Below are 27,374 nucleotides of genomic sequence, written 5' to 3'. Positions count from 1 at the left end.
ATGGGCAAGTGTTGTGTGCACAATTTAAAAAGTATATAATATTTTATGCTCAAAAAGTTCCTTTCACACAGTTTCAATTTTTAATGTGTTTTTTTTATTAAAAAGTAAATGGTTTTAATTGATTTTTTTTTTCAATTGTATTATCAAATTAACATTATTTTTATAACTTTCAATTTATTATTTTCACTTTATATTTATGATAATGAAAATACACTAAAGGTTAATAAACATAACTTACTGAAGTTATTATTATCTTTCTGTTATTTATCATTTTTTTTTGAATAATTTTATTTATCATTTTTTAATCTATGTAAAATGATCAAATGTAAAAATTAATACAGGATCAAAGGAGTATATGATATCATCGTAAAATATGATGAAATAACAAGTCCAAGTTTGTCAATCCGGTAGTTTAATTTGATAAATTTGGCAGTATACAACTTCTCAATTATTTGAATTTCAACAATAGTTATATTTATATCAACCATATCAGTTAATTTGGACAAATTCCGTTTGGATGCGTCAATCCAGACATCAATGCGATAAAGGGCAAAATAAAAAAATAAAAATACCCATAACCATATTAGGAATGAGAAATTATCCTAAATTTAATAGTTCAACTCACCTACATATTAATGCAATATATTTTACGGGTACCCGTCAATTGAAAAATAGGGCGGGAGTTTACAAACTTAACCCGCTCCATTTCATTTTAGACGGGTTGATAACAGGGCGGGTCAAAATTGAGCGGGTTGTCCTGTTGTACCCTCCTAGTCGCCACATAGTTATCAAACTATATACTCAATAAATATTGTCAGGCTGAATTGGTGGCCATGATGTTTATCTTCCTTCCACATATATTTTGCTATTATTAAGAATGAATAAAAAATTTACAAGTGGCAATTTACATTAGAAATTAGAAATTCAGAACAACTATAACAAACTGCCAAAGTTTTGTTTTGTTCGCATTTGTGCAGGACAACAACGTAACGTGTGCGGTCTTTAAGAAATTCAGAACGACCCATCATTATTTTTACGTAGTTATATACGAGAAAGAGAGAAACCAAACCAAACAAGCTCAAAAAACAAACATGGAAAGTGGTGTTGGAACAATGAACCATGAATGCAAAGCAACTTCAACTATCACAATTAAGGGTATTTTGAGTCTTTTAATGGAAAGTGTTGGTGAGAAGAATAATGATGATAGCAGCAAGAGAGTTATTTCTCTTGGAATGGGTGATCCTACTCTTTCCACATGCTTCCCTAATGCTAAGGTTGCTGAAGAAGCTGTTGCTGATGCACTTTGCTCTGGAAACTTTCATGGCTATGCTCCTACTGCCGGTCTTCTCCAGGCTAGAAAGTAATGTTTCCTTTTTCCCTTGCCTCTTTCTTTCTATGGATTTTAAGTCTTTTTGAATTGTCTGAGGAATGCTAGCATCAATCTCTTTCCGATACTTTCTCTTTAATTTGTTGAAATTAAATCAATTTCGCTATTTTAGAAAGAAAAAAAAGACCAAGTAAATTACACGTGTCCCACTTAGTTTGGTGAGACGTGTATGAATTTCAACTAATAGAAGAGTGTCCTGAAAAGGGTATGATGCTACTTATTGCTAGCAACAAGTATATTTGAATAGACATCTTGATTATTTGAACATTTGAAAATCATGTATATTTTTCGCACACAATTTCGATCGTTAATAGATATCTGGTATATTTGAACACTTGAAACCGTTTAAAATTGCGGTTAATTACATTTAGTGGATGATTAATGTATTCTTTAATCATTAAGGGCCCGTTTGGTGTGCAGGATAGGATAGAGACATGATAGAATTAGAAGTTGGATAAGGATATGATATGATAGTGTCAGGATAAAGACTTATCCTCTCATGTGTTTGGTGCATAGAACAGCGTTAACCATCAAATTATTGTCGAGGTTTTGTTGCCAAATTTTTGTCAAAATATCTCTTCTGATTCTAAACGAAGTTACTTTTGATGTTGGTGACAGTGCAATTGCCAAATATCTTTCTGATGACCTCCCTTACGAGCTATCGTCTGATGATGTTTTTATAACCTGTGGATGCACACAAGCAATTGATGTTTCAGTGGCGTTGCTTTCTCGCCCTGGTGCAAATATCTTGCTTCCTAGACCAGGCTTTCCAATATATGAACTTTGTGCTGCATTTAGACAAGTTGAAGTGAGGCATTATGATCTGTTACCAGAAAAAGGCTGGGAGGTTGATTTAGATGCTATTGAAACCCTCGCAGATCAGAACACGGTCGCGTTAGTGATTATAAACCCTGGGAATCCTTGTGGAAATGTATACAGTTACCATCATTTGGAGAAGGTTAGTTAGTATAAGTTTGATCAGAACATGTTTGTTTGTTACTAAAATTTGACAGCATACAATTTAACAGGAACAGTTAATAAATGTATTTGTTTGTTATTCGACATTTTTTAGATTGCAGAAACCGCAAAAAGGCTTGGAACAATTGTGATTGCTGATGAAGTTTATGGTCACCTTGCATTTGGGGCTAATCCTTTTGTGCCTATGGGAGTTTTTGGCTCTACTGTTCCTGTTATAACTCTTGGGTCCTTGTCTAAGAGATGGATAGTACCTGGATGGAGGCTTGGCTGGTTTGTGACAAATGATCCATCTGGTACTTTTAGAAAACCAAAGGTTAATTCTCTTTTAATTTCACCCCTCCTACTATAGTACTCTCCCATGATTATGCTACTTTAACCTGTTTAGATAAACAACTTAATTAAGCCGTTATAGAATAAGTGCTTATTCTGTTTTCACTTAAGATATAAGTTGTTCTCATAAGCTATCATTGAAAGCTTATGAAAATAAGCTCAAAACAGCATATGGACATGTCAAAAGCTATTTCCATAAGCTCTCTCAAATAGTCTCACAAGTATTTATGTCAGTACATAAGCTCAAATCAATCAATCCAAAAAGGCACTTTTAGAAAACACTATAGTTGACCATTTATATATGCTTGCGGCTGCTTATACTAAACTTTATCTTGTTCTTCATGCCAAGTTAAAAATTTGACAAAATGTTTCTTGTGCAGGTAGTTGAGCGCATCAAAAAGTATTTTGATCTATTAGGAGGCCCAGCTACCTTTATCCAGGTATCTAATTCTATATTTTCGAGGAGACAAATGTATTCATGTGTTATAATTTCAAAGCTAACTGAAGCAAATAATACAAAAGTAGAAAAGAAAGCAAGAAAAGACATTTACTTTCGGATGATGATAAATAGACCTCTAAGCAAGAAACAATGAAACCTTAAAGAACACCATATCAGACTAGATATGGTGTATAGAGCTCAATACATTAGTCCTTTAAATGCAACATTCATATATCAGAACTTTGTCTTGTTAAAAAAATATATATCAGAACTTCATCCAAAATTTCTCTGAAAGAATTTTCATCTGTTTTAATTCCATTTGATTGATAGCAGTTTTGGTTTGACAGGCGGCAGTTCCTCGCATAATTACACAGACAGAAGAGGTTTTCTTCAGAAAAACCATTGACAAATTGAGGCATACCGCAGATATATGTTGCCAAGAGATGGAAGACATTCCATGCATTTCATTCCCTTGCAAACCACAAGGGTCCATGGCTATGATGGTGAGTGAGAAACTCAGAGTCAGAATTTTATGGAGAACATTAAAAGCAAAACACTCTTTTATTTATTTATTTATTCTTGAATGAAATGCACACAGGTGGAACTAAACCTTTCGCTTCTTGAAGATATTAGCGATGATATTGATTTCTGTTTCAAACTTGCAAAGGAGGAATCTGTTATCATTCTTCCGGGTACAATTATGAAAATCTTGCTTATTTTTGTGCATCTTTTGTTGAGAGTCATTTCATTTGAACATTTGGTAAAAAATCCTTCTCTTTACACGTGGCAGAATTTCACACTTTTATTTTTCGTAGTTTTTCCCTTGTATTTGTGCAATCACAGTAATTTTTTAATAGTAATCATGATAATATAGTAACAAGTAAAAACATTTACAAAAAAAGAAAAGAAAAAAGAAACGAAAAATTGAACATGTCCTTGAATATTTGCCATATCCTTCCTTAGGTGCATTGCTTATTAGTCTTGAAATGAGTGTAAATAAAAAAAACTCTTCCTCAATAATTTTGTCAGCAAATTACTCCTTGCCATTCCAAAAAGGAAAAGAAATTTCATTAAAAGCAAATAAACAGCTGCATTTAACACAGACAATATTTTTTGTCTTAATTTTTATATTGAGTTAATTAGGTATTCATGTCATTTGAAAGTTGAAACAGCAGTGTATCTTTGTTTTGTATTGTTGTATGTTTGATGAGATATTGGCCAATGTTAATTGGACTTGCCTTGAGTTGATTAGGTATTCATGCCATGCCTTCACAAATTTAGTAGTAAGATTGATAACAAAACAGAAGTGAAAAATATTTGCAGGAACTGCGGTAGGATTAAAAGATTGGATTCGTATTACATTTGCAGCTGATCCATCTGCTCTCAGAGATGGTATGAAAAGGATAAAGTCATTCTCTCAAAGACACGCGAGAAAACAGTAAAATCGAACAATGGTGAATAAACAAATTAGGTGTCTGCTAAGCATGTGTTATATATTCCTTGGACACTGTCTCCTGCTAAAGGTTGCATTCATTTTACTACACTACACAACAAATAATGGAAGATTTACTTGTATTTCAATACTACATACAGTCTCAATAGAAATAAACTGTTTAATTTCATTAAACATTGCAATATCAGATTCAGAGTAAATCCTCTTCCTAGTGAATCTTTATTATTCAAAAATATAAGATTTGTCCAAGATATCATGATAATACACATGTCCCTAAACTCACAGCAAAGCCAGCACAAGACTATCAAAATACCATACTGTCAAATGATGACAGCAGGCTATGACACAAGATGAGTGGCACACTACACTAGGGACACCATACCATGACTATAATAGGATCCCAACAATAGAAAGATAAATAAAAAATACTCCCTCCGTCCGTATATGTAAGCACCCTTTGCTTCTAATAAAAGGGTGCTTACATATTAGGACGGAGGGAGTACTAAACAATCAGAACATGAAACCAAAGACTAACTACTCCCATCAAAACTCTAACGCCCATGTTCAGCTCCTTTAAGCAAAAAGACATTTTGAGCATTATGACACAATAATATAGCAATGATCATAAAAAAGCAAATGGCACATCACCCTTTCTAGATAAGAAGAGTGTTCACAACACACTCTCCAACACACTTTCCAACACATTTTTTTTCTGTTGGTTGAAATTCACACGGCTCACACCAAATCACGTGGATTCGATATAATTTTGGTGGAACACATTTAAATTTTAACTAATAAAAGAAAATGTGGTTTTTCCATTGATCTTTAAAAATGAAAATAAAATACAGAAAATAGATATAATTAGAAGATATAATACCGGAAAAAGGAAATAAATATCTTCTAATTATATCTTTAGATTCAAGTGTGTGTTAAAGAATATGTTGGTAGCATTATTCTTCTACATAATACTACCCTACGTAAGAAGAAGGATCATCTCCAGAGAACTCATAAGAGGGAATCCAGACCCGTTAAGTAAAACTTATCATATTATCCCAGGCCATACAGGAATTTTCAACTATCATCAGTAAAAAAAAGTTAAACCACTTCGATGTTCAGGAAAGAAATATAAGAGGTTTGATTGTTTTATTTACATTTAGAAAAATAAGTAAAATAAGGGCAAAGCAACAAGAGAGGATTTAAACCTATTGAATGATTGCCGACATGAACTGCCAAGAGAGGAGGGCAAATGGAATTGGGAGGGGCCATCTTAGTTAAGATGTTTGTACATTGATATCCTTTGTAGCATCTCTATACGCAGTAATTAGTTATTAAATTAATTTTTTTTTTTTTTTTTATTTTTTTATATTTGAATTTGAACTAGAATCTCTACTTCAAACCAGCTAAACTACCTCATTTTGTTCTCATTCTCATATAACTAGACTTTTCACCCGTGCTACCGCACGGGTCATATATAGTTCAAAACATTACCTGCACTTTTTATTAAAAAAATATAGCTGCGATATATCATAAGGTCTTCTAAAATAACTCATGTTATATGTATGTATGTTAATTTGTTTATTAGAAATAAGTTTTTCCCTGTCAGTATGTTTTGTTTGAAATGAACATATATGAGTCAGAAAGTTAGATTGCACGGGTAGTAAACCTAATAAAACCATTCTATTCGAACCTTGGTAAGGTAGACGCTATCGCACGGGTCATATACATTGAAAAAAGTATTTATATGATATATTATATATATATTATAAACACATCTAAAAACTTGAAAGTTATACTACCTCCGTCCCGGTATAATTGACCTACTTTGGTTTTTCACACAGATTAAGAAAAGTGTATAAATAAAGGGGAAAGTGGAATATATTGTATTGGGAATGATAAAAGTAGTATTATTTAGTGTTATATTGTATTGGAAATGATGAAAGTTGTATTGAAAATTGAAATGAGTCAGTTATTTTGGGACACTTTTTTTTAGAAAATGGGTCAGTTATTCCGGGACGGAGGGAGTAGTAACAATGATTTGATTTCATATTTCATATTTACACATATCGCCAAAAAAAATTATATATTACATTTGAAGTCGTATCAATGAAATCACCACCATCTTTATCGAAAGAACACTGGCATCTTCCTATATGATCATCACATTGATATACATTCCTGGTATTCATAACATTAACTCCAAATTTAATGAAAATTGTACCCAACTCAAATCTACGTTGAACCAATTACCAAATAATAAGTATTTTTTTTCTGTTCTTTACACAAAAAGTAGTGTGACTATGAAACAACAACGAATAAGCATGATGGCAAGGCAGGGACAAAATATCTTCGATCTGCCTCCTAAAGACATTTACAAATTGTTTCAAAAACTAAAGAACATTAAAAAAAATCTACATAAAAGAGAGAAGGAAGAGTGGAATATTTCTTGAAAGACACAAAGAAACATATTGATCCATATAACAATATGACATTATACTCACACCACAAAAATGAAAGGCAATGGTTGAAAGAAGTAGTGATGTTTTTAAGCTAAGTTCCCAGGACTAATCACTACTCAATGATTGCCACTACCATGTAATATAGTGGTGTTTGGATGAACATATCAAATATAAGTATTGATGTAATTTTCCAATTCCAAGCAAAAACTATTTTTACCGCTTATAATCAAATTGAAGTTTAGAAGCAAAATCAATTTAAGCATTCCTATCAGATCAGTGAACTACTTTCAATAACAGATAGTTACAAATAATAGAGCTATCAAACCCTTATGTTGTTTCATGAACCAATAAGTATCAGTGAACAAACATTAAGAAAAAAAGCACACAAAATTGATAGACAAAATAAAAGCTAAAAGAATGTTATCCTCACTCTGATTTCAATACCTATGTGGAGTTGAAAGACAATTAGACAGAAGTCAAATCTTAAAAAACTTGTTAGTATACAAACAGCTCCAAACAACTGTCTTGCACTGTTTCGTCTTCTCTCATGGAGCTTCCACTTCAGTTCGCCGATACCATGGGAGACAACTTTGTGATCTGGATGTGGCAACAAAAAACAATTATTCCGTCTCTGGGAAATGGATCGAAACACTGCCAAAAAGAAAACAAAACGTAGCAGTCGAAGAAATGTTAAAACGACGATGAGATCATCAACATAATTGGAAGAGCAGTTCAAATAAACAATTGTGTTGTGCCTAAACTTTAATTTAAAATGAGGGAGCTTTGTTAAAAATATCATATTTAAAGATCAATGGTATAATCTAATGCATGGACTAAGACACAAAGCTATTCAGCCAAAGAGAAAAATCTTTTAAATTAAGCAATGTAGTCGTAGCGTCTTTTCGTGGTTGAACGGCATAACAATAGATAAAAGCTTCATAAAAGTATATTTGTTTATGTTGGTATTCTGTTTCAGTTCAACAAAGTTCCACTACTTATATAGTCCCATGTGTATAAATGCAATGCAAAGCATATTAAATATGTCTTAGAGTTTCAAAGCATATTCAAGTGATTTCTTTTTTATGGCTACAATTTCCACAATGTTCACATGCTTTTATTGTATAATTTTTGCTGCAGAATTCCATGAATTGAATCAACCAACCAAAAAGAACCGATGGTATTTGACAGACCAAAGAACCAAAAGGAGAACGTACATGAAGTTTCATAGTTGTGACTAAGAAATATCATTTGAGTAAACTTATATCAAGTTCTATGTGGCTCCATATGTCTAAGATGAACACCTTATGGAATAAGGTTGTATCTGATATTCAGCTCTTTCATCAATATCCTAAAATAAATAGAAAAAGCAAAACAAATTTCAATTGAAACAGGAGCAGAAATTTACAAAGCAGAAAAGGAAGAGACTTAATTGATCAATGGGTTGGGGTGGAAAGGCAACAGAGTTCAGGATACCGGTAAAAACCATCGCATGAATGCCAGTGAAAAACTATTGCAAATGTTCAGGATCCAATGCAAAAAAATCAAGGAGAATCAAGAATATCATTTGTCTATCAGAATAGTCATTTACAGTCATAGCTATTTATAATGTAAAAAACCTATTTATAATAGTCATTTACAATTCAGCACCATTAAGGATAACTTTAAATCTGAATGAAAATCAGAATATTACGCATTAACAAATGCATCTTATTATAAATAGTTCCTGTTGTGTATTGAATTACAAATTTAAATTCAATAGAAATCAAACACAATAACTACAAAAAGTCTACCTAAATTTGATAAAATGAGTGAGAGTAAGAATAAAAGAGAGCTATCAAACACTTAAAATGAAAAGTGAATGTCTTAAAAGAGAGAAGGAAGAGTGGAATATTTCTTGAAAGACACAAAGAAACATATTGATCCATATAACAATATGACATTATACTCACACCACAAAAATGAAAGGCAATGGTTGAAAGAAGTAGTGATGTTTTTAAGCTAAGTTCCCAGGACTAATCACTACTCAATGATTGCCACTATCATGTAATATAGTGGTGTTTGGATGAACATATCAAATATAAGTATTGATGTAATTTTCCAATTCCAAGCAAAAACTATTTTTACCGCTTATAATCAAATTGAAGTTTAGAAGCAAAATCAATTTAAGCATTCCTATCAGATCAGTGAACTACTTTCAATAACAGATAGTTACAAATAATAGAGCTATCAAACCCTTATGTTGTTTCATGAACCAATAAGTATCAGTGAACAAACATTAAGAAAAAAAGCACACAAAATTGATAGACAAAATAAAAGCTAAAAGAATGTTATTCTCACTCTGATTTCAATACCTATGTGGAGTTAAAAGACAATTAGACAGAAGTCAAATCTTAAAAAACTTGTTACTATACAAACAGCTCCAAACAACTGTCTTGCACTGTTTCGTCTTCTCTCATGGAGCTTCCACTTCAGTTCGCCGATACCATGGGAGACAACTTTGTGATCTGGATGTGGCAACAAAAAACAATTATTCCGTCTCTGGGAAATGGATCGAAACACTGCCAAAAAGAAAACAAAACGTAGCAGTCGAAGAAATGTTAAAACGACGATGAGATCATCAACATAATTGGAAGAGCAGTTCAAATAAACAATTGTGTTGTGCCTAAACTTTAATTTAAAATGAGGGAGCTTTGTTAAAAATATCATATTTAAAGATCAATGGTATAATCTAATGCATGGACTAAGACACAATGCTATTCAGCCAAAGAGAAAAATCTTTTAAATTAAGCAATGTAGTCGTAGCGTCTTTTCGTGGTTGAACGGCATAACAATAGATAAAAGCTTCATAAAAGTATATTTGTTTATGTTGGTATTCTGTTTCAGTTCAACAAAGTTCCACTACTTATATAGTCCCATGTGTATAAATGCAATGCAAAGCATATTAAATATGTCTTAGAGTTTCAAAGCATATTCAAGTGATTTCTTTTTTATGGCTACAATTTCCACAATGTTCACATGCTTTTATTGTATAATTTTTGCTGCAGAATTCCATGAATTGAATCAACCAACCAAAAAGAACCGATGGTATTTGACAGACCAAAGAACCAAAAGGAGAACGTACATGAAGTTTCATAGTTGTGACTAAGAAATATCATTTGAGTAAACTTATATCAAGTTCTATGTGGCTCCATATGTCTAAGATGAACACCTTATGGAATAAGGTTGTATCTGATATTCAGCTCTTTCATCAATATCCTAAAATAAATAGAAAAAGCAAAACAAATTTCAATTGAAACAGGAGCAGAAATTTACAAAGCAGAAAAGGAAGAGACTTAATTGATCAATGGGTTGGGGTGGAAAGGCAACAGAGTTCAGGATACCGGTAAAAACCATCGCATGAATGCCAGTGAAAAACTATTGCAAATGTTCAGGATCCAATGCAAAAAAATCAAGGAGAATCAAGAATATCATTTGTCTATCAGAATAGTCATTTACAGTCATAGCTATTTATAATGTAAAAAACCTATTTATAATAGTCATTTACAATTCAGCACCATTAAGGATAACTTTAAATCTGAATGAAAATCAGAATATTACGCATTAACAAATGCATCTTATTATAAATAGTTGCTGTTGTGTATTGAATTACAAATTTAAATTCAATAGAAATCAAACACAATAACTACAAAAAGTCTACCTAAATTTGATAAAATGAGTGAGAGTAAGAATAAAAGAGAGCTATCAAACACTTAAAATGAAAAGTGAATGTCTTAAAAGAGAGCTATCATATAATTACACAATGTCAAAATCAAAGAAAAATAAACTATATAGTTGTTCTCAAATTCACACAGAATGATTTGTTCTCAAACACATCCGAGAATTACCTCAATGATTTGTTATCAGCCAACTTAGAAACAGCCTCCACATAGTCAGCTTCGTCTTCATCATTTCCGAGCTGAAATAAACAGAAAGCCAGTAATTTAAATATGTAATATAATATAGTTGTCATTATACGAATTACACATAATCTGATAGACATGAAAATTTCATATTACATCGATTCCATGTTGAGATATAAATCGTTTGATGATCTCATCATCAGCAATCACTTTCTTAACGCAATTTAGGAATTCAAAATTAAATTGAGTTAAAAAGAGAGGAAAAATAGTGAGAGAGGGAGTACCTAACACTGATGTAAGCGAAGAAGCATAGAATAATCTGTCACTTTCGCATCCCAACCACGTCGAACTCCACTGTCTCCAATTCCACGTGAAGCAGAAAGGAATGGATATTCCATTAATTGATCCACCATGTTAAGCACCTGGGTCAAACTCCTGGTTGGAGAAAACGGAACAAACACATCTAAAAACACAACAACTTAGTATTTATTTGGTATTAGTTAATCAAATCAATTAAATAAAATAGTGAAGTTGAGTAAAAGAGTGATAACAACTACCTGAGAGGAAATCGTCGCGGCGAGTGCGAGGAAAAGAGCGATCAGCGCGACGACGATCGACAACATTGGACTCGTCAGAGAGTTCATCGTACTGGTGCATGGCGTTGGTGTTGAATGAATGGGAAGCGGAAGAGGCAACGGGACGGAGAGACCTAGAGAGGAGGCCGCAGGAGAAAATTCACCGCTGACGGTGGCGGCCGATTCGACGACGGCCAGGGGTGAGAGCAGAAATACGACTGTGGAGACGCTCTACCCTTGCCATGCTTTCCTTTGCGTCCTTCGCGCGTGCTTCCGCCATTGTGAAGCTGTTAGATTTGGTTTGTGGTTGTTCAAATCTGGTTACGGTGTTCTCCAATTCAGCACTGCATGAAATTGAAATGAGAGTGTAGATAGAGAAAGAGGAAGAGACGGTGAATGGAGAGAGAGGCCGCCGGTGGCGGAGCTTGAGGAAGAGAGAAAGCGGTGCTGAATACAGAGGGGGAGAGGGAGAGAGAAAGCCTTGGAAAAAACATGTTAGAAGGGAAAAGAAAAGAAAGAGGCACACGTTCTTTTAGTATTGAGCAGTGTGCACAGTAATTATCATGATTTACCTCATAATAAAAATGTGGAATTCAAATTTCAAATTTCAAATTTAGGAGTCAATTTAATTAAGCAACACAGATTAATCTAATGGCTGGAATGATTTGGAGCCAAAAAATTAGGTTAAGTAAGTGGGATTAGGGTTGGAGTGTTAGCTAGGATTAGATATAAAGGATGATGTTGGTATGTACAATGCACCAACTAGATAGAATGGAGAGAGTCACTATAGCACAACACACTCTTTCGTCCCAATTTCCAACAAAACTTAGATTCTAATTTTGAAGTTGAGGATATTTGATACAATTTTTTTTTTGTCAGGTAGCTTAGTGGTTAGAATTCACCTTATAAGGTGAATAAAAGAGGTGTTTGGGGATCGAACCCCGACCCCTGCATATAATAATGCAATGTCTCTACTAACAACTGAGCTTATTTCTTAAAATAAATAAACATCTTCATTATTAACTCAATTTCCAACAAAACTTGATTACAATTTTTGAATTGAGGATATTTGATACAACTCTTTATTTCTTAAAATAAATAAACATCTTCATTATTAGCCCAATTTCCAACGAAGCTTGATTCCAATTTTTGAACTTGAGGATGTTTGATACAACTCTTTACTTTCTTAAAATAAACTAGTTACAAACCCGTGCTTCGCACGGGGGTTCAATAACGTATTTGACAAAATATTATATTGGAAGGATAGATTGTGAAATGATAGATAATTATAAACCATAATACAATATTTAGAGTACTCTTGCATTACGGATTACAAAATTAAATCTTTAAAATGGTTTGATCACAAGTAACAAATGAAAACATATTTTGTCAGCGGTAGAAACACTTTTCCAGTAATAATTGATATCTATCTATAAACCAATGAAAACCCTATTACCAAAGCTGCCTGATTTATATCATTTTGACTTTCAGCTTCAACATATATAAATCATTTCACATGATCTACAGCAAAGACAGTAACTGCAATTTAGTATCCAGTTCTTTCAGGCGAACAAACTTCTGCATCAGATAGATAGCTGAAAGCCTCTCTACCTAATTTATATCATTTTGTGTTTTAGCTTCAACGTATATAAATCTTTTCACATTATCTACAGCAAAGGCTAGGGATGTCAATGGATACCAATGGGTACGGATAATATGATACCCGTCCCCGCCCCGTTGGATAAGTATGATACCCGTGCCCGCCCCGTATCCTCGTGGGTACTCACTATACCGGTACCCGTGGGTATTGAGGTATCCATGGGTACCCATGGAGTTTTGAATTTATTTATTTTTTGGTACAAATAATAACTTTTTTTAATTACCAAAAAACTTCAACTTTTAAACATCCATACATAATCCACTCAAATTTCATTAATCATACATAATTCATAGAAAATTCATGATTCTTATATAATCTATATGTTTTATGATGTGAATGAAGTAGAAATGGTGAACTTAATAAGATGAATTAAAAAAATTTAAAATAAAAATAGGTTATTATTGAGGATTTTTAGGTGGGGGGTAAAATTTTCTTCAATAAGGTACCAACTTTAAGTAATAAGATGTGATATATAAAGATATATTAGTAATTTACTTAATTTATTATCGGGTATGGGTACCCATAGGTATGGATACAATCCAATCCGTGTCTATGTCCATATAATAATGGGTAGTCAAATACCCGTTTATTATACCCGTGGATACCAGTTTAGCTACCCGCTCCATACCCGTGACGGATTTTACCCACGGGTACCCATGGGCATGGGTATTTTTGCCACCCCTAGCAAAGGCAGATATTAACTGCAATTTAGTACCACATATATAAATCCTTTCACATGATCTACAACAAAGGTAGATAGTAACTGCAATTTAGTATCCATTCCTTTCAGGTGAACAAACTTCTGAATCAGACAGATAGTTGAATGTCTCTCTACTTGATTTATATCATTTCGCCTTTCAGTTTCAACATATATAAATCATTTCACATGATCTACAGCAAAGGCAGATATTAACTGCAATTTAGTATCGAGTTCTTTCATGTGAATTATACGCACTTTTAAAAACTTTGTTTTAAAGGAGAGATGTTCAAATTACGGAATATTACCATTCTTAGTAAATTTGAGAATGAAGTTCGCATAATCCAAATATTTGTGATGCATGGTTTAAGGCATGGGGTTCAGTAACGTATTTTGTAAAAAAATTGTTCCGAAGGAAAAATGAACAAATTAATGAATATTGCACAAAAATTAAAAAACTTTATCAAAATATTTATGAAAGCTTTATCAAGAGCAGGAAAACAACATAAATTACATAATAGTTAAAATTATAAAAGTGAGCGCTACTGTCATAGAGTTACCAAAAAGGGATTAACACCAATATTTACATGACACAAAATGAACGAAAGAAACACATTAAACTCTTTAGCGTCTTGTGTAGGAACTTGGTTATTAATATTTTGACCGTTAAAAAATAAAAAATCTCTTTGACATCAAAAAAGTAATATCAACTGAGCAATATTCAGTCTCTTCACATATGCTTAGTAATATTCAGTCTGAAAGATTACATTGAAAGGATAGATGGTAAAATGACGGATAATTGTGAATCATTATAATATGTCAAAATATAAACCTTAAAAACCATGAACCATCAACTTAGTTTTAAATAGTTAAAAATAAAAAATTGTAAAATAGTTAAAAGTTTTTAAAAATATAAAAATTGGAATATAGTTAAAAAAATTGGTGAGGTAGCACTCAACCAAGCAACACTAAAAAAATTACATGCATTAGCGTAACAAAAAAACAGACAGACGGATATAAAATATTACTCTAAACGTTAATGTGTGTATATATTCGCGAGGTTGAAGAAAGGACATAAAAATATTTGGGATCATTAAATGACATCGTGAATAAAAATATTTGTGAGATTGTGATGATTAAACGATATTGAAATTAAATATATAAGTGATAAAAAGATAATAAAATTCCTTTGAAAAAAAGGTAATAAAATTAAATGGAATCTCCTTAAAAAATTAATGGAACGGTTAAAAAAAGTTAAATGGAAGAAAAAAACATAATGAAATATAATATTAAAAAATAAAGAAAAAGTTCCCGGCGTGAGTTGAAAAGAGGTGCTTGTGAAATAAATTGTCGAGAAGTAGTTTTTTAAAGTAACATTCAACAGCTTCTGGTCAAAGCTCATTCCATTCAATTTTATGCGTTCAAAAAAAGTACTTTTTTTAGTAAGTAATTAATTGATATTGTATTCGGCCTAACTTCTCCTTAAAAATGTAGAGAAGTTTGAAAAAAGTCGGGTCAAACGATACCTTAATCTCCCACAAAGGCAATGTAGAAGCAATTGAATTTGGGAGAAAAAATTGAAAAATAGTTAAAAATATAAAAATTGGAAAATAATTAAATGTTATTAAAAATATAAAAATAAGAAAATAATTAAAAAAATTGGTTAGGGGCAAAAATGGAAATTCATAGGCCAAACCTTAAAAAAAAAAAAACTTGTCGAGAAGTAGTTTTTTAAAGTAACATTCAACAGCTTCTGGTCAAAGCTCATTCCATTCAATTTTATGCGTTAAAAAAAAGTACTTTTTTTTAGTAAGTACTTAATTGATATTGTATTCGGCCTAACTTCTTAAAAATGTAGAGAAGTTTGAAAAAAGTCGGGTCAAACGATACCTTAATCTCCCACAACGGCAATGTAGAAGCAATTGAATTTGGGAGGAAAAATTGAAAAATAGTTAAAAATATAAAAATTGGAAAATAATTAAATGTTATTAAAAATATAAAAATAAGAAAATAATTAAAAAAATTGGTTAGGGGCAAAAATGGAAATTCATAGGCCAAACCTTAAAAAAAAAAAAACCACTTCCAATAATTGAATTACCAAAATGCCCCTCATAGGGGCAAATTGGTAATTTCAAGGGGCATTTCCTTTCTTATATATATAAGTAGATAAACATCTTCATTATTGACCCATTTCAAGAAAGCTTGATTCCAATTTTTGAATTGAGGATGTTTGATACAACTCTTTATTTCTTAAAATAAATAAACATCATCATTATTGAGTAAATCATTAAATTGATCTTTGTTTTGAAAGTCATTTTCAAATTAGTTTCTGACTTTATTAATATTTCAAAATAGTCTTTGTCAAAAGTTTTTAATTAGGTCCCTTTCTTTATGCTTTTGTCACATGACGAAAAACCTAATTGAGAGTGACTTATAAAGACAAAGATCAATTTGATGGTTTACTTCTTCATTATTATAGTTTTGAATTAAACTAGTATGGAAACCCGTGCCAAGTTGACACGGGCTAGAATCTAGACATACTTAAGAGAGAAAATGTTGTGATGTATTAAGTGTCAGTTACAATCCAACACAATATAGGAGAGTGAAGATTGAGAAACATATACTTTAATGCCTTAAAATATTTGGTGAAAATGTGCTCTCATTCTCACTCGGAGGATTTCTTTCTTCCCAATGGTGGTAGCCTAGTTTGATTCAAGTTTGTTGGGGATGCGCGAGTTGTTCCTGATTGTAACTCACCGATGTGAAGAGTCTCATACTTGTGGGGAGATGTTAATGTGTAAGTGTGACTTAAAGTTTCACATTAGATGCAAGAGTAGATAGCGAGCGACCGGTAAAGGAGAAAAAGGAAGTATAAGTCACTTAAATTTAATTTTTTAACCTATATGTAGGATCTCATGGTAGTAACAATATTATGACGAAATGTTTTTTAAATTTTTTAATGTCATTTGTTTAATTTTTTATCAAATAATTTAGTTTCTGGATGTCAATTAGTTTTCATACAATTTTTTTTTTTTCATTCTACCTATATTATTTCAAATTCCTTCATTTTTGACCTTTTATGGCAAGTGACAATGAAAATTTGCAAATATGTTATACTGAGTTGAAAAAATACATGCTTATTAGACAGTTTAAATTATGTGGCATTTTTTAATTTAGTCACATTATTTTATAAAAATGATTACCCAAAAATATCCAACTCCTTCAACAACCCCATAAAATTACCAGCAACTCACATTGTTCTCTATACTCTCACGAAGAAAGCACACAATATTTATTGTTTCTTTTTCTCTTTTCTCATGTTCAAATTCCCATTTCATATTCATTTTTTTTTTCTTCTAGTTTCCTTTCTATCTTATCGTGAGAGAAAGAAACATAAACCTCTCTTGATGAGACGATCACCAGCCTTTTTGAACATGGTGTTCCTCCATTTGATCTTATATAACTATGTCACATAATTATAGATGTAGGGAATCAGACATTTGATTAAGAGATGTTAAAGTGTTAAGTGTGAGTTAAAGTTCTATATTGGATGACATGGTAGATTTTTAGTAAAGTATAAGTGAGATGACACATATACCTAATGTATTAAATATTTAAATATTTGGAAGATTTTGTATCAATCTTCCCTACTTTGTACCATATCAACATTCCTTCACCATGATTTTTTTTTTTTTTTTACCAAAATGAAGTTCCGTGTGATCTTTGTGAAAGGTCATCGTATTACGGGAATTGAATCAACGACCTTAATGTTGAGTAACTCATTACCAACTAAGTAAACCTTCATTGAAAATATTATTATTAGTATTAATTTGAGTCTTCTTAAAACGTTGTTGTTATTATTAAAGATATCAGAAATACACTACCAAAAAAAAAGATATCAGAAATAGAAAAAAAATTATTGAGAAAAAATAATTTTAAGAAATAAATTGACTCAATTTTCAATACATAATTTTTATACAATTTCCCTTATTATTTCTATAATAATGTAATTTTTCAATTTTCTTGATTAAATTTTTTTCTTTGGTTTAAATACATAAATGCACATATTAAACATATCAAAATTGTAGACATTTAAAAAAATTTATAATATTGAATTTAGCAATCAAATATTATAAATTCAAATCAAATTGTATGTTATCGAAATGAAAAAAAAAATCATTTTAATAATTACTGTATTTTTCGTTGCCTTTATAGGTGTTTTACATTTCACAAAGTATGAGAGAATAATAACAGGAAACAATTTAAAATGAGACAAATAAAGATAACTGCGACAAAAACAATAATAGTGAGTAGAATGAATAAGATTTCAATAGCTATATGGTAGAAGTTGTCTATTATCAAATGAGGTAACATAAAAACATTTGCTAGAGAATCTGGTTGGAATATTCAATTGTTATTATTCAATGTGCAATTAGTTCTCAAAGATTTGTAATACTCCATAACCAAATGTAAACAAAAAAAAAATATTAGAAAAGTTTATGTATGAAGTTTAAAATCCAGTCTATATTCATCAACTTTTGAACTATTCTTTTTTATTTAGTTTTCAAGAGTCGTATATAAAAGAAATTTTTGGATATATATTATGGGACCAGTATTAGTTGTGAATGATATCAAGTAAAAAAAAAAATTATGTCACCATTTTTTTAATTTGATGATATATGCACTCGATTAATTTCATCTAATATAATCAATTTAATTAGTTATATGGAGACTAATTTTTCATGACAATCCTTCAAAAAAATAAATAAATTTTCTTGACAAATACTACTAATAATTTTGAGGCCTAATAATTAATATTATGACTTTGCATCGTATAAAAAAATATGAATAAAAATTGCAAAAATATGTTTAAAAATATTTCTCTTCTCTTATTTTTCTCTGTTAACCCTACATGTCATGAGATGAACAAACTAAAGTAATATCAAATTTGGATTATACCTAACATTTCCTCCATTTCTATATTTTATATATTTTTTCTACAAAAATTTTACATCAATTTCTTTAATATATTATTTTAGTTGCTACTTTTATCTTGTGAAGATCCAATAAGAATACTATCATATGCCTACTGCTTATTGTATAAAGATAGTCAACTTACCAAGATCTCATACAAAAAAATGTCATAAAAACCTCATCAACTAACTCCATATAATGGTCTACTTAAAAAAACAAAAATAACTAAAAAGAATCACATAAAAAAAAAACAACATCGGTTATCTATAGTTCATAACGGTGTGAGAAACATTTTAAGTCACAAACGAACCAATCTCTAGCAATAGTTAGCTACCGCTAGGATTAGAATTCAGTTGTAGTTGACTATCGATGGGGGAACGGTAGTTAACTACCGTTGTGGCCTTCAATTTTTCAAAATTTGAAGGGCCACTGCCTATACATTTTTCTTTTTGTTTTTTTAATCTTTATATTAGATAGATGTTAATTAAATGTTTTTGCAATTCTACGTTGTTTATTTATAGTTATGATTGAGAATGCGGATGATGATCCGGTTGAGACAAAATCTAGTTTTGTCAATTATTTTGTACAGAACAAACCTCCTAAGGTTGAAAATTTTGTGAAAGTTGAGGCTTTACATGTGGATTCCGGTGTGTCCGAACTTGGTGTCAACGATGTGGACACGACTCAATTCTTTTCAAGCCAAGATACATGGAAAGATAAAGATGAATTGCTCGGTTCGGTACGTCGACAAGCAAATATGGCTGAATTTACGGTTGTCATAAAAGGATCTTGTGTGATAAGGAATCCAATGTTGGAGTTGGTTTGTGAAAGGAGTGGCGAGCACAAAGTAGCGAAGAAAACATTGAAGCATGAAGCAACAAGATCAAGAAAATGTGGGTGTTTGATTCAAGGTACGTGGATAATATTAGCAAGGAATTAAATGTTTGAAAGTTGGTGTTAGCCTGTAATTTCGACAAACTCATTTAATGTAGTCAAAGAGTTGACCTTTTTTCTTTTAGGAATTAAAATCAATATTTTCAGCATGGAGATTTCTTTTGTTATTTGTCATGTCGATAACTTTTTTCTTCTCCTCCGCATTAAGTCTACCCGCAAGAAGGTGGCCTTGTAACTTTCTCGCTCTCTCCATCTTTCATTTGTTGTAAAAAATGAGGCAGTGTCGCGAACTTTGCAAACAACACCGATATGTACCGGTTTAGGTTTTTCTTCAATTTTACCAATGTTAGCTTGAAAGGGAATTTTAACTTTAAACGGTTTCACATTAACTGTTGGTTTGATATCGTCGGAACCAACATTGCTGGAAGCTTCAATTTTGGCCAGTTTCGGTTCAACGTCATCATCCGCCACATTGTCAACCATCTCACTCTATGTCTATTGAATAAAAAATAACAAAGAAAAAATAAATAAATTATTTGTGCAACAAGCTAACAAACTACAAAAGTGGCGCAAAAATTTAAAAATATGGTAAAAGTGGCGCAAAAATTCAAAAATATGGTCTACACAGTAGCGTGACTTAAGTCACGCAACCCTTAACTCCTGCGCAAGTTAACTCGCGCAAAGCCCTAAGACCTACAAAAAAACAGACGAACCAGCACCAAAAACCAGAAAAATGAGATGAGTTTAGATGATACATTACCTGATATTTGATGAGCGTAGAAACTTGCTTCCTAACGATTTGCAATGATTTGGAATGAAGATTTTGACCCAAAATTTCACACTTTTTGGGTTTTTGAAGGTGGAGGGAAAGAAAATGGTGCTTGGAGTATGGACTGATGAACTTTGTACAAAAACAGTAATTATACGTAACTTAACTCACGCTGCATGAATTAAGTAACGCAGGGGTAAGTTAGTAAATTCAGTTGGCGCGAGTTATTTTTGTTGGGTAAATAGCAGAATTCAATGTAAAACAGGTGGATGAAGTGGATATTCTTGTAAGCGAAAGCGTCATTTCCTCTCCTTTAGGTGGTACCAAGTTGAATTCCATTATGGCGGTTGTGAGAGCTTCCTTGTTCAAAATTGTGTCTCATCGTAATCTCAACCGCAACCCTTTGTTTCCTTGCCTCTCACTCTCACCACTACCTCCTCCTCCAATGCTGCATTCCTTCACCATCTCCGCTTCCCTTTCCACTTCCCGCTCCAAACCAATGTGCTTGTACCACACTCAGGGAAAATGCACCATGGTAAGCAAACCCACCTCCCTATTTCTCTTTCTGGATTTGCACGCCACCTGTTTGATCAAATGTGTCTATGAAAAACTCAATATAATAATATTAATATTTGTAGTTTTGAATTTTGATTGATGCTTTCATTTTCTTTTCTCCAAAATTTTAGATGGATGATCTTATTCACCTTGAAAAGTTTAATCATGATTGCTCCAAGGAGCTTCAAGTGAATATTGCCGAGTTAAACAAAGTACGCTCTCAGAATCATGACTTTTTCCTTATACTTGATTTAGAGGGAAAGGTTGAGATTCTTGAGTTTCCAGTTCTAATGATTAGTGCAAAGACATTGCAAGTTGAGGACATTTTTCACAGGTTTTCGTCTCCCACAAGCTGTATTTTCGTGATTTCCTGAGTTTTGATTATGCTTTCTTTTGGTAACTCTGTATTACTCTTTGTTGTGTTCAATAATTCTAAAAAGAATATTTAAAGGGAAAAAGAATGTTTGAAAGAAAACATGTTGAAATTACTTTCTAAAAAGAATATTTAAAGGGAAAAAGAATGTTTGAAAGTAAACATGTTGAAATTACTTTTCTTCGAATATGGTGCATATCAGATAGATCAACTTCTAATTATTCATTGGCAACATTTTAATATGGGGTAAGAGTCATTTTGGTCCCTGAATGTGTAACGAGTAGTCACAATAGTTTTTCAATGTATTGAAATTTCAAAATAGTTCCTGATTGTGTACTATGTTAGTTAAAATAGTCCCTTACGTTAAAATGTTTCGTTGATATAATCATATTAGTCCCTCAATATACTTACTTAATATCATATTAGTTATTGTCCTATCAGTCTCGATATAAAAAGAGTTAATGCAAGCATTGAGGGAGTATTTTAACATTAGAGACTCTTTTGACTAACAAAGTGCACAACTTGAGACTATTTTGGAATTTCGATACATTGAGAGACTATTGTGGCTACTTGTCACACATTCATGGACAAAAATAACTATTATCCCTATTAATATTAAAAATTATTTGGAAATAGTTTATGTTATCCATTGAATGGAATAGCAGGCTCTTCAGTTTTGAACCCTCAAATGCAACAACTGGCTTGTGGCACTTGCAGGATATTTGAGATTAATATGTTGTGATTTCTTAGGTTATTTTCTTATGATTGCAAAAATATAAATTACTTGTGAAAATCATCAATATTTGCATATCTTATTGTATTTCTTTTTCATTGTTCCTTTAACTGTCTAATAGGTTCGTGAGGCCCTCAAATATGAGCGAACAAAGAATAAATGAATACATAGAAGGAAAATACGGGAAAATTGGAGTTGATAGGTATGCAGCTTAATTTTCTTTAGAACCTTACTTATTCATACATGCTGAACTGTAAACAATCTTCACAGTTTTCATTTTCAATTTAAACCCAAAAAGATTCAAACGTACGGATACAACTATTTTCCATATTTCTTCCTTTGTGTAAAGTTTTGATGTAATATTTGTAATTTAAGGTTGCTTTTAGTAAAGTATGACTCCATGCATGCTTTTGATCTATGCATTAGACTTTTTTTCTTTTGATTGCATTAGACTTGTGAAATAAGATTGGTTATTTGTAATTTTTGGTTTGAAAAACAAATAAGTAAATAGTACATCAAAATTCATTTATTATGTATGACGGGTTACCAAGGGATTATCAGCTGTTGTCCCCAACAGTGCCACTGCTACCTAACCAGTATAACAATATTACGAAGATTTATCATAATGTTTTTTTTTTCAGAGTTTGGCATGACACAGCCGTACCATTCAAGGAAGTTATTGAAGAATTTGAAGCTTGGTTAGTGCAACAAAAGCTATGGACTGAAGGCAAACTTAATCGAGCAGCATTTGTAACTTGGTAAATGTCCACTATTTCATGGTGTAACTCTCATACTTTTGCTTTTTGTAATTTACAATATTACATTAATTTCCTGCCTTATACATCTAGAATAACATAATTTTTTCTTTTAAATAAAACTTTTTCGGTTTTACAGTGGAAATTGGGATTTAAAAACAAAGGTCCCTCAACAGTGTGAAGTGTCAAGGATAAAGGTTCCCCCCTATTTTATGGAGTGGATTAATCTCAAAGATATCTATCTGAACTTTTATAATAGGAGGGTAAGTTCTTTCAATATTTAGAATTCATAGGGTTATAGAAACGTTGGGTAAATGGTTGAACGGAATTCTGTCACATCTTGTGGATTAATTTGAGTGTTTTTTTTTTCTGATCTAAAATAAATTTAAGGTCTATATTCTGGAGCTTAAATGGTATGGTCTTGTCTCTTAGATTTGGTTTTAGGGTCTTGAGCAGTAAATTTTTGTTGTTGCAGTAGATTTCTTCTTACTTATTGTCCTTTTTTGTGAACATGTTTGGGATTGTCATTGAGAACCCATCTATAATTATTTGGAGTAGGTTATGTCACATCTTATGCTGGACTGTGTCGAGCATTTCTCCCTTTGTTTTATTAATCCTAATATATATTACATGTTTCGTTGATAATGAAGGCCACAGGAATGGTTACAATGATGAAGGAACTGCAAATACCTTTGGTGGGAAGTCATCATCTTGGCATTGATGACACAAAGAACATAACAAGAGTACTGCAACACATGCTTGTCGATGGTGCACTCATTCAGATTACTGCAAGAAGGAACCCTAGGTCTCTTCGAGAAGTCAGCTTTCTTTTCAAGAACCGTATCTGATTGTGGACTATAACTTCACTTGTGTACTCATAATCATAATTTTCACTAGTAGGTTGTTGTATTGAAATTATCAAAGTCTGAGTAGCAATTCAATTTTAGTTTCGTCAAACACAAAAAATAGTCATGTAGAATGTTATGTAAAATTGCAAGATTATGAATGAATTTCTTTTTAAAATAAACTGTGTCAATGGTCATGCTAACATCATTATTCATAATTTTACTTTTAAGCACACTTGGCCTGCGCTTACAGTTAGTTTTTCCTGCAAATTATCAGAAATACAGGATTAAACATGTTGTATATCCCTACCAGTATAGTTTTTGTTTGTTTTAGTTCCTTATCAAAACACTTCCTGTTTGAACCTCTCTCACTGGGCAACTTTTGTCCTTGCTCAGTATCTATTTTTTAAATTTTGGATTGAGTGTTTGGTATCGATGAAAGTGGAGATAAAGACAACTCAGAGGACTGAAAGTTTATTGAAATTTGGGTCTCTTATAATGTGGGAAGGAAATATAACTTCTGTTGAGGTCGTGTCCAAATTTATTTCCACTCCATTTGCAAAGAAAAGGTGCTAAAGGGTATCATTTAACTGAAAGTCAAGTATGTATTTTGTGTGAACAAAATACATTTATATAGTTCAAAGGATCATTTATTTTTAAAAATTGGTAAAAACACATCATCAAAGAGCTAAAATTGGTACAAAATACATTTCTTTTAGTATTAGTTCAATTCAACAATCAAGGTTAGCTTACACCAGGCCTTACGGCATATCAACATGGCTGTAATGGGGAGACCCGTAGTTTAGCATTAGCAAGAGCTAAAATTTTTGCTGTGAACTCAGGGTTTGTTGTTGAAAAATGATTGTGAATGTTGTTTAATTCTTAAGAATGATTTCAGCATGATTATGTGTGTGGTGCAGGCATGATTAATATTATGACATGTTTTTCCTGTTGTACTGACACGTCGCTCTTTTTAGGTTTTTGTTCTCAACAAACGACGAGAGGTTTATCGTATTAATTAACTTTTGGTTCCTTGCTCAATTAACTAATGTGGTAGCATAACGATTCCTACATTGGATGCAATTGTAATCCTAAATTTATTCCTATCATTTAGCATCCATAGATGAGTTATCCTAGATCAATAATATTTATAAACATTTTCCAATCGTAGATTAAATCAGAAGACCAATTCCATGAGTTGTCAATTCAGAAAAGCATTAAGTATAAATAAAAGATACATTCGAGTTATTTTTATCTAGCCAGCGACAATGGTGGCCGGAATGGGTATGAGTACGCACACGGGAAGCTCCGGTTATTTGGAGTGCATGCAGGAAATTCAATTCTATAAGACAAACAGAACCATATTGAACTTGGGAGAATAGTCTTCTTCACCTACAGAATATATATTGAGTTATCAATGGAAATTGTCTGGTTTGGTGCATGGAATTTGTCTTAATTTGTAGCTCAGTTCTAGAAATTAGCCACCTAATGGAGGGTGTTGTTAGAATTATAATTATAATTTCATGGAATTAAAATGCAACTAGACCAAAATTATAATGTGACTTCTATTCTAACTCATTGGAAATAACCTTGTGTTCCTCCATACTTCAAAATGATTTGGGATGATCAAATTGGGATACTCCCAGGTACCGGTGATATCAAATTGATTAATGTATTTGAAGACATTATCAATAAGATTAACGAATTAGAGATATTAAGCATAAATTGTGACCAGCTTCTTTTAGAAGAAATTTTTGTGTAGCTCAAATAGCAAAATGGACAGTTTCTTTCATCTGTTGTGAATTATGGTTTGACAAGAGTTCCTGGTACATGGCAATGGATAGAAAGTTGCTCTTCTCCCTTTCGTTTTTACTCATTCCCATAATTCAGCGTGAGTTAACCCACGCTCGGTATTTTTCAGCATGAGTTAACTCACGCTGACACTTTTAAGATCGGTTCAATCACTTTTTAAGCCGATTCAACCGATCTTAAAAGTGCCAACGTAAGTTAACTCACGTTGAAAAATAGGCTCTGTCTACGGTGCATGATGTGAATGTGTCATGCACCCGTGAGAGATGTAATACTAGGTTTTTTTTTTTTTTGAAGCAATGCTAGCTGTTGGATATATTATAAAGTAATGAACGGTTATGATTGAAATTAAGAGTTACCTGTTAAAGTAGTATTGTTCGGTAATTCTCCTTGTTTATTTATATATATGTACCTTAATTAATTTCACCTGAATTATTTGATTTACTGGTTAATAGAAAATATTCATTCATTCTTATACTTAAAATGTTACTAAGGGGGTAATTTTTTATTTTTTTTTGCAGTAACTGCAATAGTGATATGATGATACAAAAAAAAAAAATCTTTTTATAAAGCACATATTATGTATTATTAGGTGGTATTAAGAAGTAAACAAACAAATTATTTTGAGTGACAATTGATATTCTTAAGTGACAATTATTTTGAGACAAAAAAGTTCTTAAAATGACAATTAAAAAGAGACGAAACGAATAATTAAAATTAAATTAATATATAAATGATAATTTTGTTGATAAAAGGATAAATGTATAATAAAATGAAAAATTAGTCTGATGAAACAAAAAAAAGTTTAAGAACGAAACAGTTTGTTTATTTCTTAGTATCACCTAATTTCTTAATATCATCTAATAATACATAATCTGTGCTTTATAAAAAGATTTTTTGTATTATCATATATTATTATCACCTTAGTAACATTTTAAGTATAAGGATTTTAAGTATAAGGATTATTGACTCTTTTCTATCAACCAGCAAATCAAATAATGCAGAATTTTTTTTTAAGAATCAGAAGGACTATTTTCTCGGATTTTTCATCCAACTGCACATCGGGTTCTTCATAAATTTTTGAATCATTTCCAAAAACACCCTTTATAATATTATTGGAAATTAAGGTACATATATAATAAACAAGGAGACTTACTGAACAATACCAGTTTAGTAGGTAACTCTTGATTTCATTTATAACCGTTCATTACTTTATAATATATCCAACAGCTAGCATAGCTTCAAAAAAAAAAAAAAAAAACTAGCATTACATCTCTCACGGGTGCATGACCCATTCACATCATGCACCGTAGACAGAGCCTGAAAAATACCAAGTGCGAGTTATCTCACATTGAATTAAGAGAATGAGCAATTTTGAAAAAGAGAAGTTTAGAGGACCAAAAGTCAGTAGACGTTTAGAGGACCAAAACTTGCCGAAAAATTTAAGAGGGACAAAAGACAAAAATTGGCTTTGTAATGTTGGTTTTAGTTATACACGAGGTTAAGAGGTAAGAGAAAATGATGTAGAAATTATGTAGAAAAAAGCAACAAATTCTAACTTTAAATTAAAATCATTTCTATAGACAAAACTAGTTCTCTAATTGAGAAGATTTTTTAGTTCAATCAAATATAAGACAAAATTTACTTAACACTAAAATCTATATTTATGTGCTTTATATAAGTGTTACACTTTAATAAATTAAATAACATTTTTGGTAAATTACCATCGAAAATAAATTATATAAGTGTCCCCATGAGTTTAGCTCACTTGGCAAGGGATAATGCATAATTTA

General features: G+C 31.6%; 3 protein-coding genes and 2 long non-coding RNA genes across 6 annotated transcripts; 3 read left to right on the top strand and 2 right to left on the bottom strand.

The window, feature by feature from the left end:
- Window positions 1–1,070: 1,070 nt before the first annotated feature.
- Window positions 1,071–4,787, top strand: TAT7 (Tyrosine transaminase family protein). Its single transcript, XM_085732589.1, has 7 exons — window positions 1,071–1,360; window positions 2,006–2,345; window positions 2,460–2,678; window positions 3,076–3,135; window positions 3,482–3,637; window positions 3,733–3,826; window positions 4,458–4,787. The coding sequence occupies exons 1-7, from the start codon at window positions 1,092–1,094 to the stop codon at window positions 4,574–4,576; spliced, it is 1,257 nt and encodes a 418-aa protein (XP_085588715.1). The 5' UTR covers window positions 1,071–1,091; the 3' UTR covers window positions 4,577–4,787.
- Window positions 4,788–7,297: 2,510 nt separating this feature from the next.
- Window positions 7,298–8,393, bottom strand: LOC146899226 (uncharacterized). Its single transcript, XR_015021463.1, has 2 exons — window positions 8,258–8,393; window positions 7,298–7,694 (listed from the first exon to the last, which is right to left on the bottom strand). It is a non-coding gene; the product is annotated as an uncharacterized LOC146899226 (long non-coding RNA).
- Window positions 8,394–9,204: 811 nt separating this feature from the next.
- On the bottom strand, window positions 9,205–12,014 carry LOC146899225 (uncharacterized). 2 transcript variants are annotated; one of them, XR_015021462.1, is made up of 5 exons: window positions 11,500–12,014; window positions 11,227–11,405; window positions 10,928–10,998; window positions 10,165–10,298; window positions 9,205–9,601 (listed from the first exon to the last, which is right to left on the bottom strand). It is a non-coding gene; the product is annotated as an uncharacterized LOC146899225 (long non-coding RNA). The 2 variants fall into 2 exon arrangements; XR_015021461.1 differs by lacking the exon at window positions 10,165–10,298.
- A 7,357-nt stretch (window positions 12,015–19,371) lies between these two features.
- On the top strand, window positions 19,372–19,977 carry LOC146899224 (uncharacterized). The gene is made up of 2 exons (XM_085736723.1): window positions 19,372–19,759; window positions 19,868–19,977. The coding sequence occupies exons 1-2, from the start codon at window positions 19,372–19,374 to the stop codon at window positions 19,975–19,977; spliced, it is 498 nt and encodes a 165-aa protein (XP_085592849.1).
- A 792-nt stretch (window positions 19,978–20,769) lies between these two features.
- Window positions 20,770–23,954, top strand: LOC146899223 (Polynucleotidyl transferase, ribonuclease H-like superfamily protein). Its single transcript, XM_085732588.1, has 6 exons — window positions 20,770–21,046; window positions 21,198–21,400; window positions 22,294–22,374; window positions 22,814–22,930; window positions 23,067–23,190; window positions 23,578–23,954. Exons 1-6 carry the CDS (start codon window positions 20,852–20,854, stop codon window positions 23,773–23,775), a joined length of 918 nt encoding a protein of 305 aa, XP_085588714.1. The 5' UTR covers window positions 20,770–20,851; the 3' UTR covers window positions 23,776–23,954.
- The last annotated feature ends 3,420 nt before the right edge of the window (window positions 23,955–27,374 follow it).

Source organism: Medicago sativa, chromosome 8 (assembly GCF_051527215.1).
Source record: "Medicago sativa cultivar Bolivia chromosome 8, Bolivia_mono, whole genome shotgun sequence".
NCBI lineage: Eukaryota > Viridiplantae > Streptophyta > Magnoliopsida > Fabales > Fabaceae > Medicago > Medicago sativa.
Note: the sequence above shows the minus strand (reverse complement) of the source record. Positions and strands in the feature narration are given on the sequence as shown.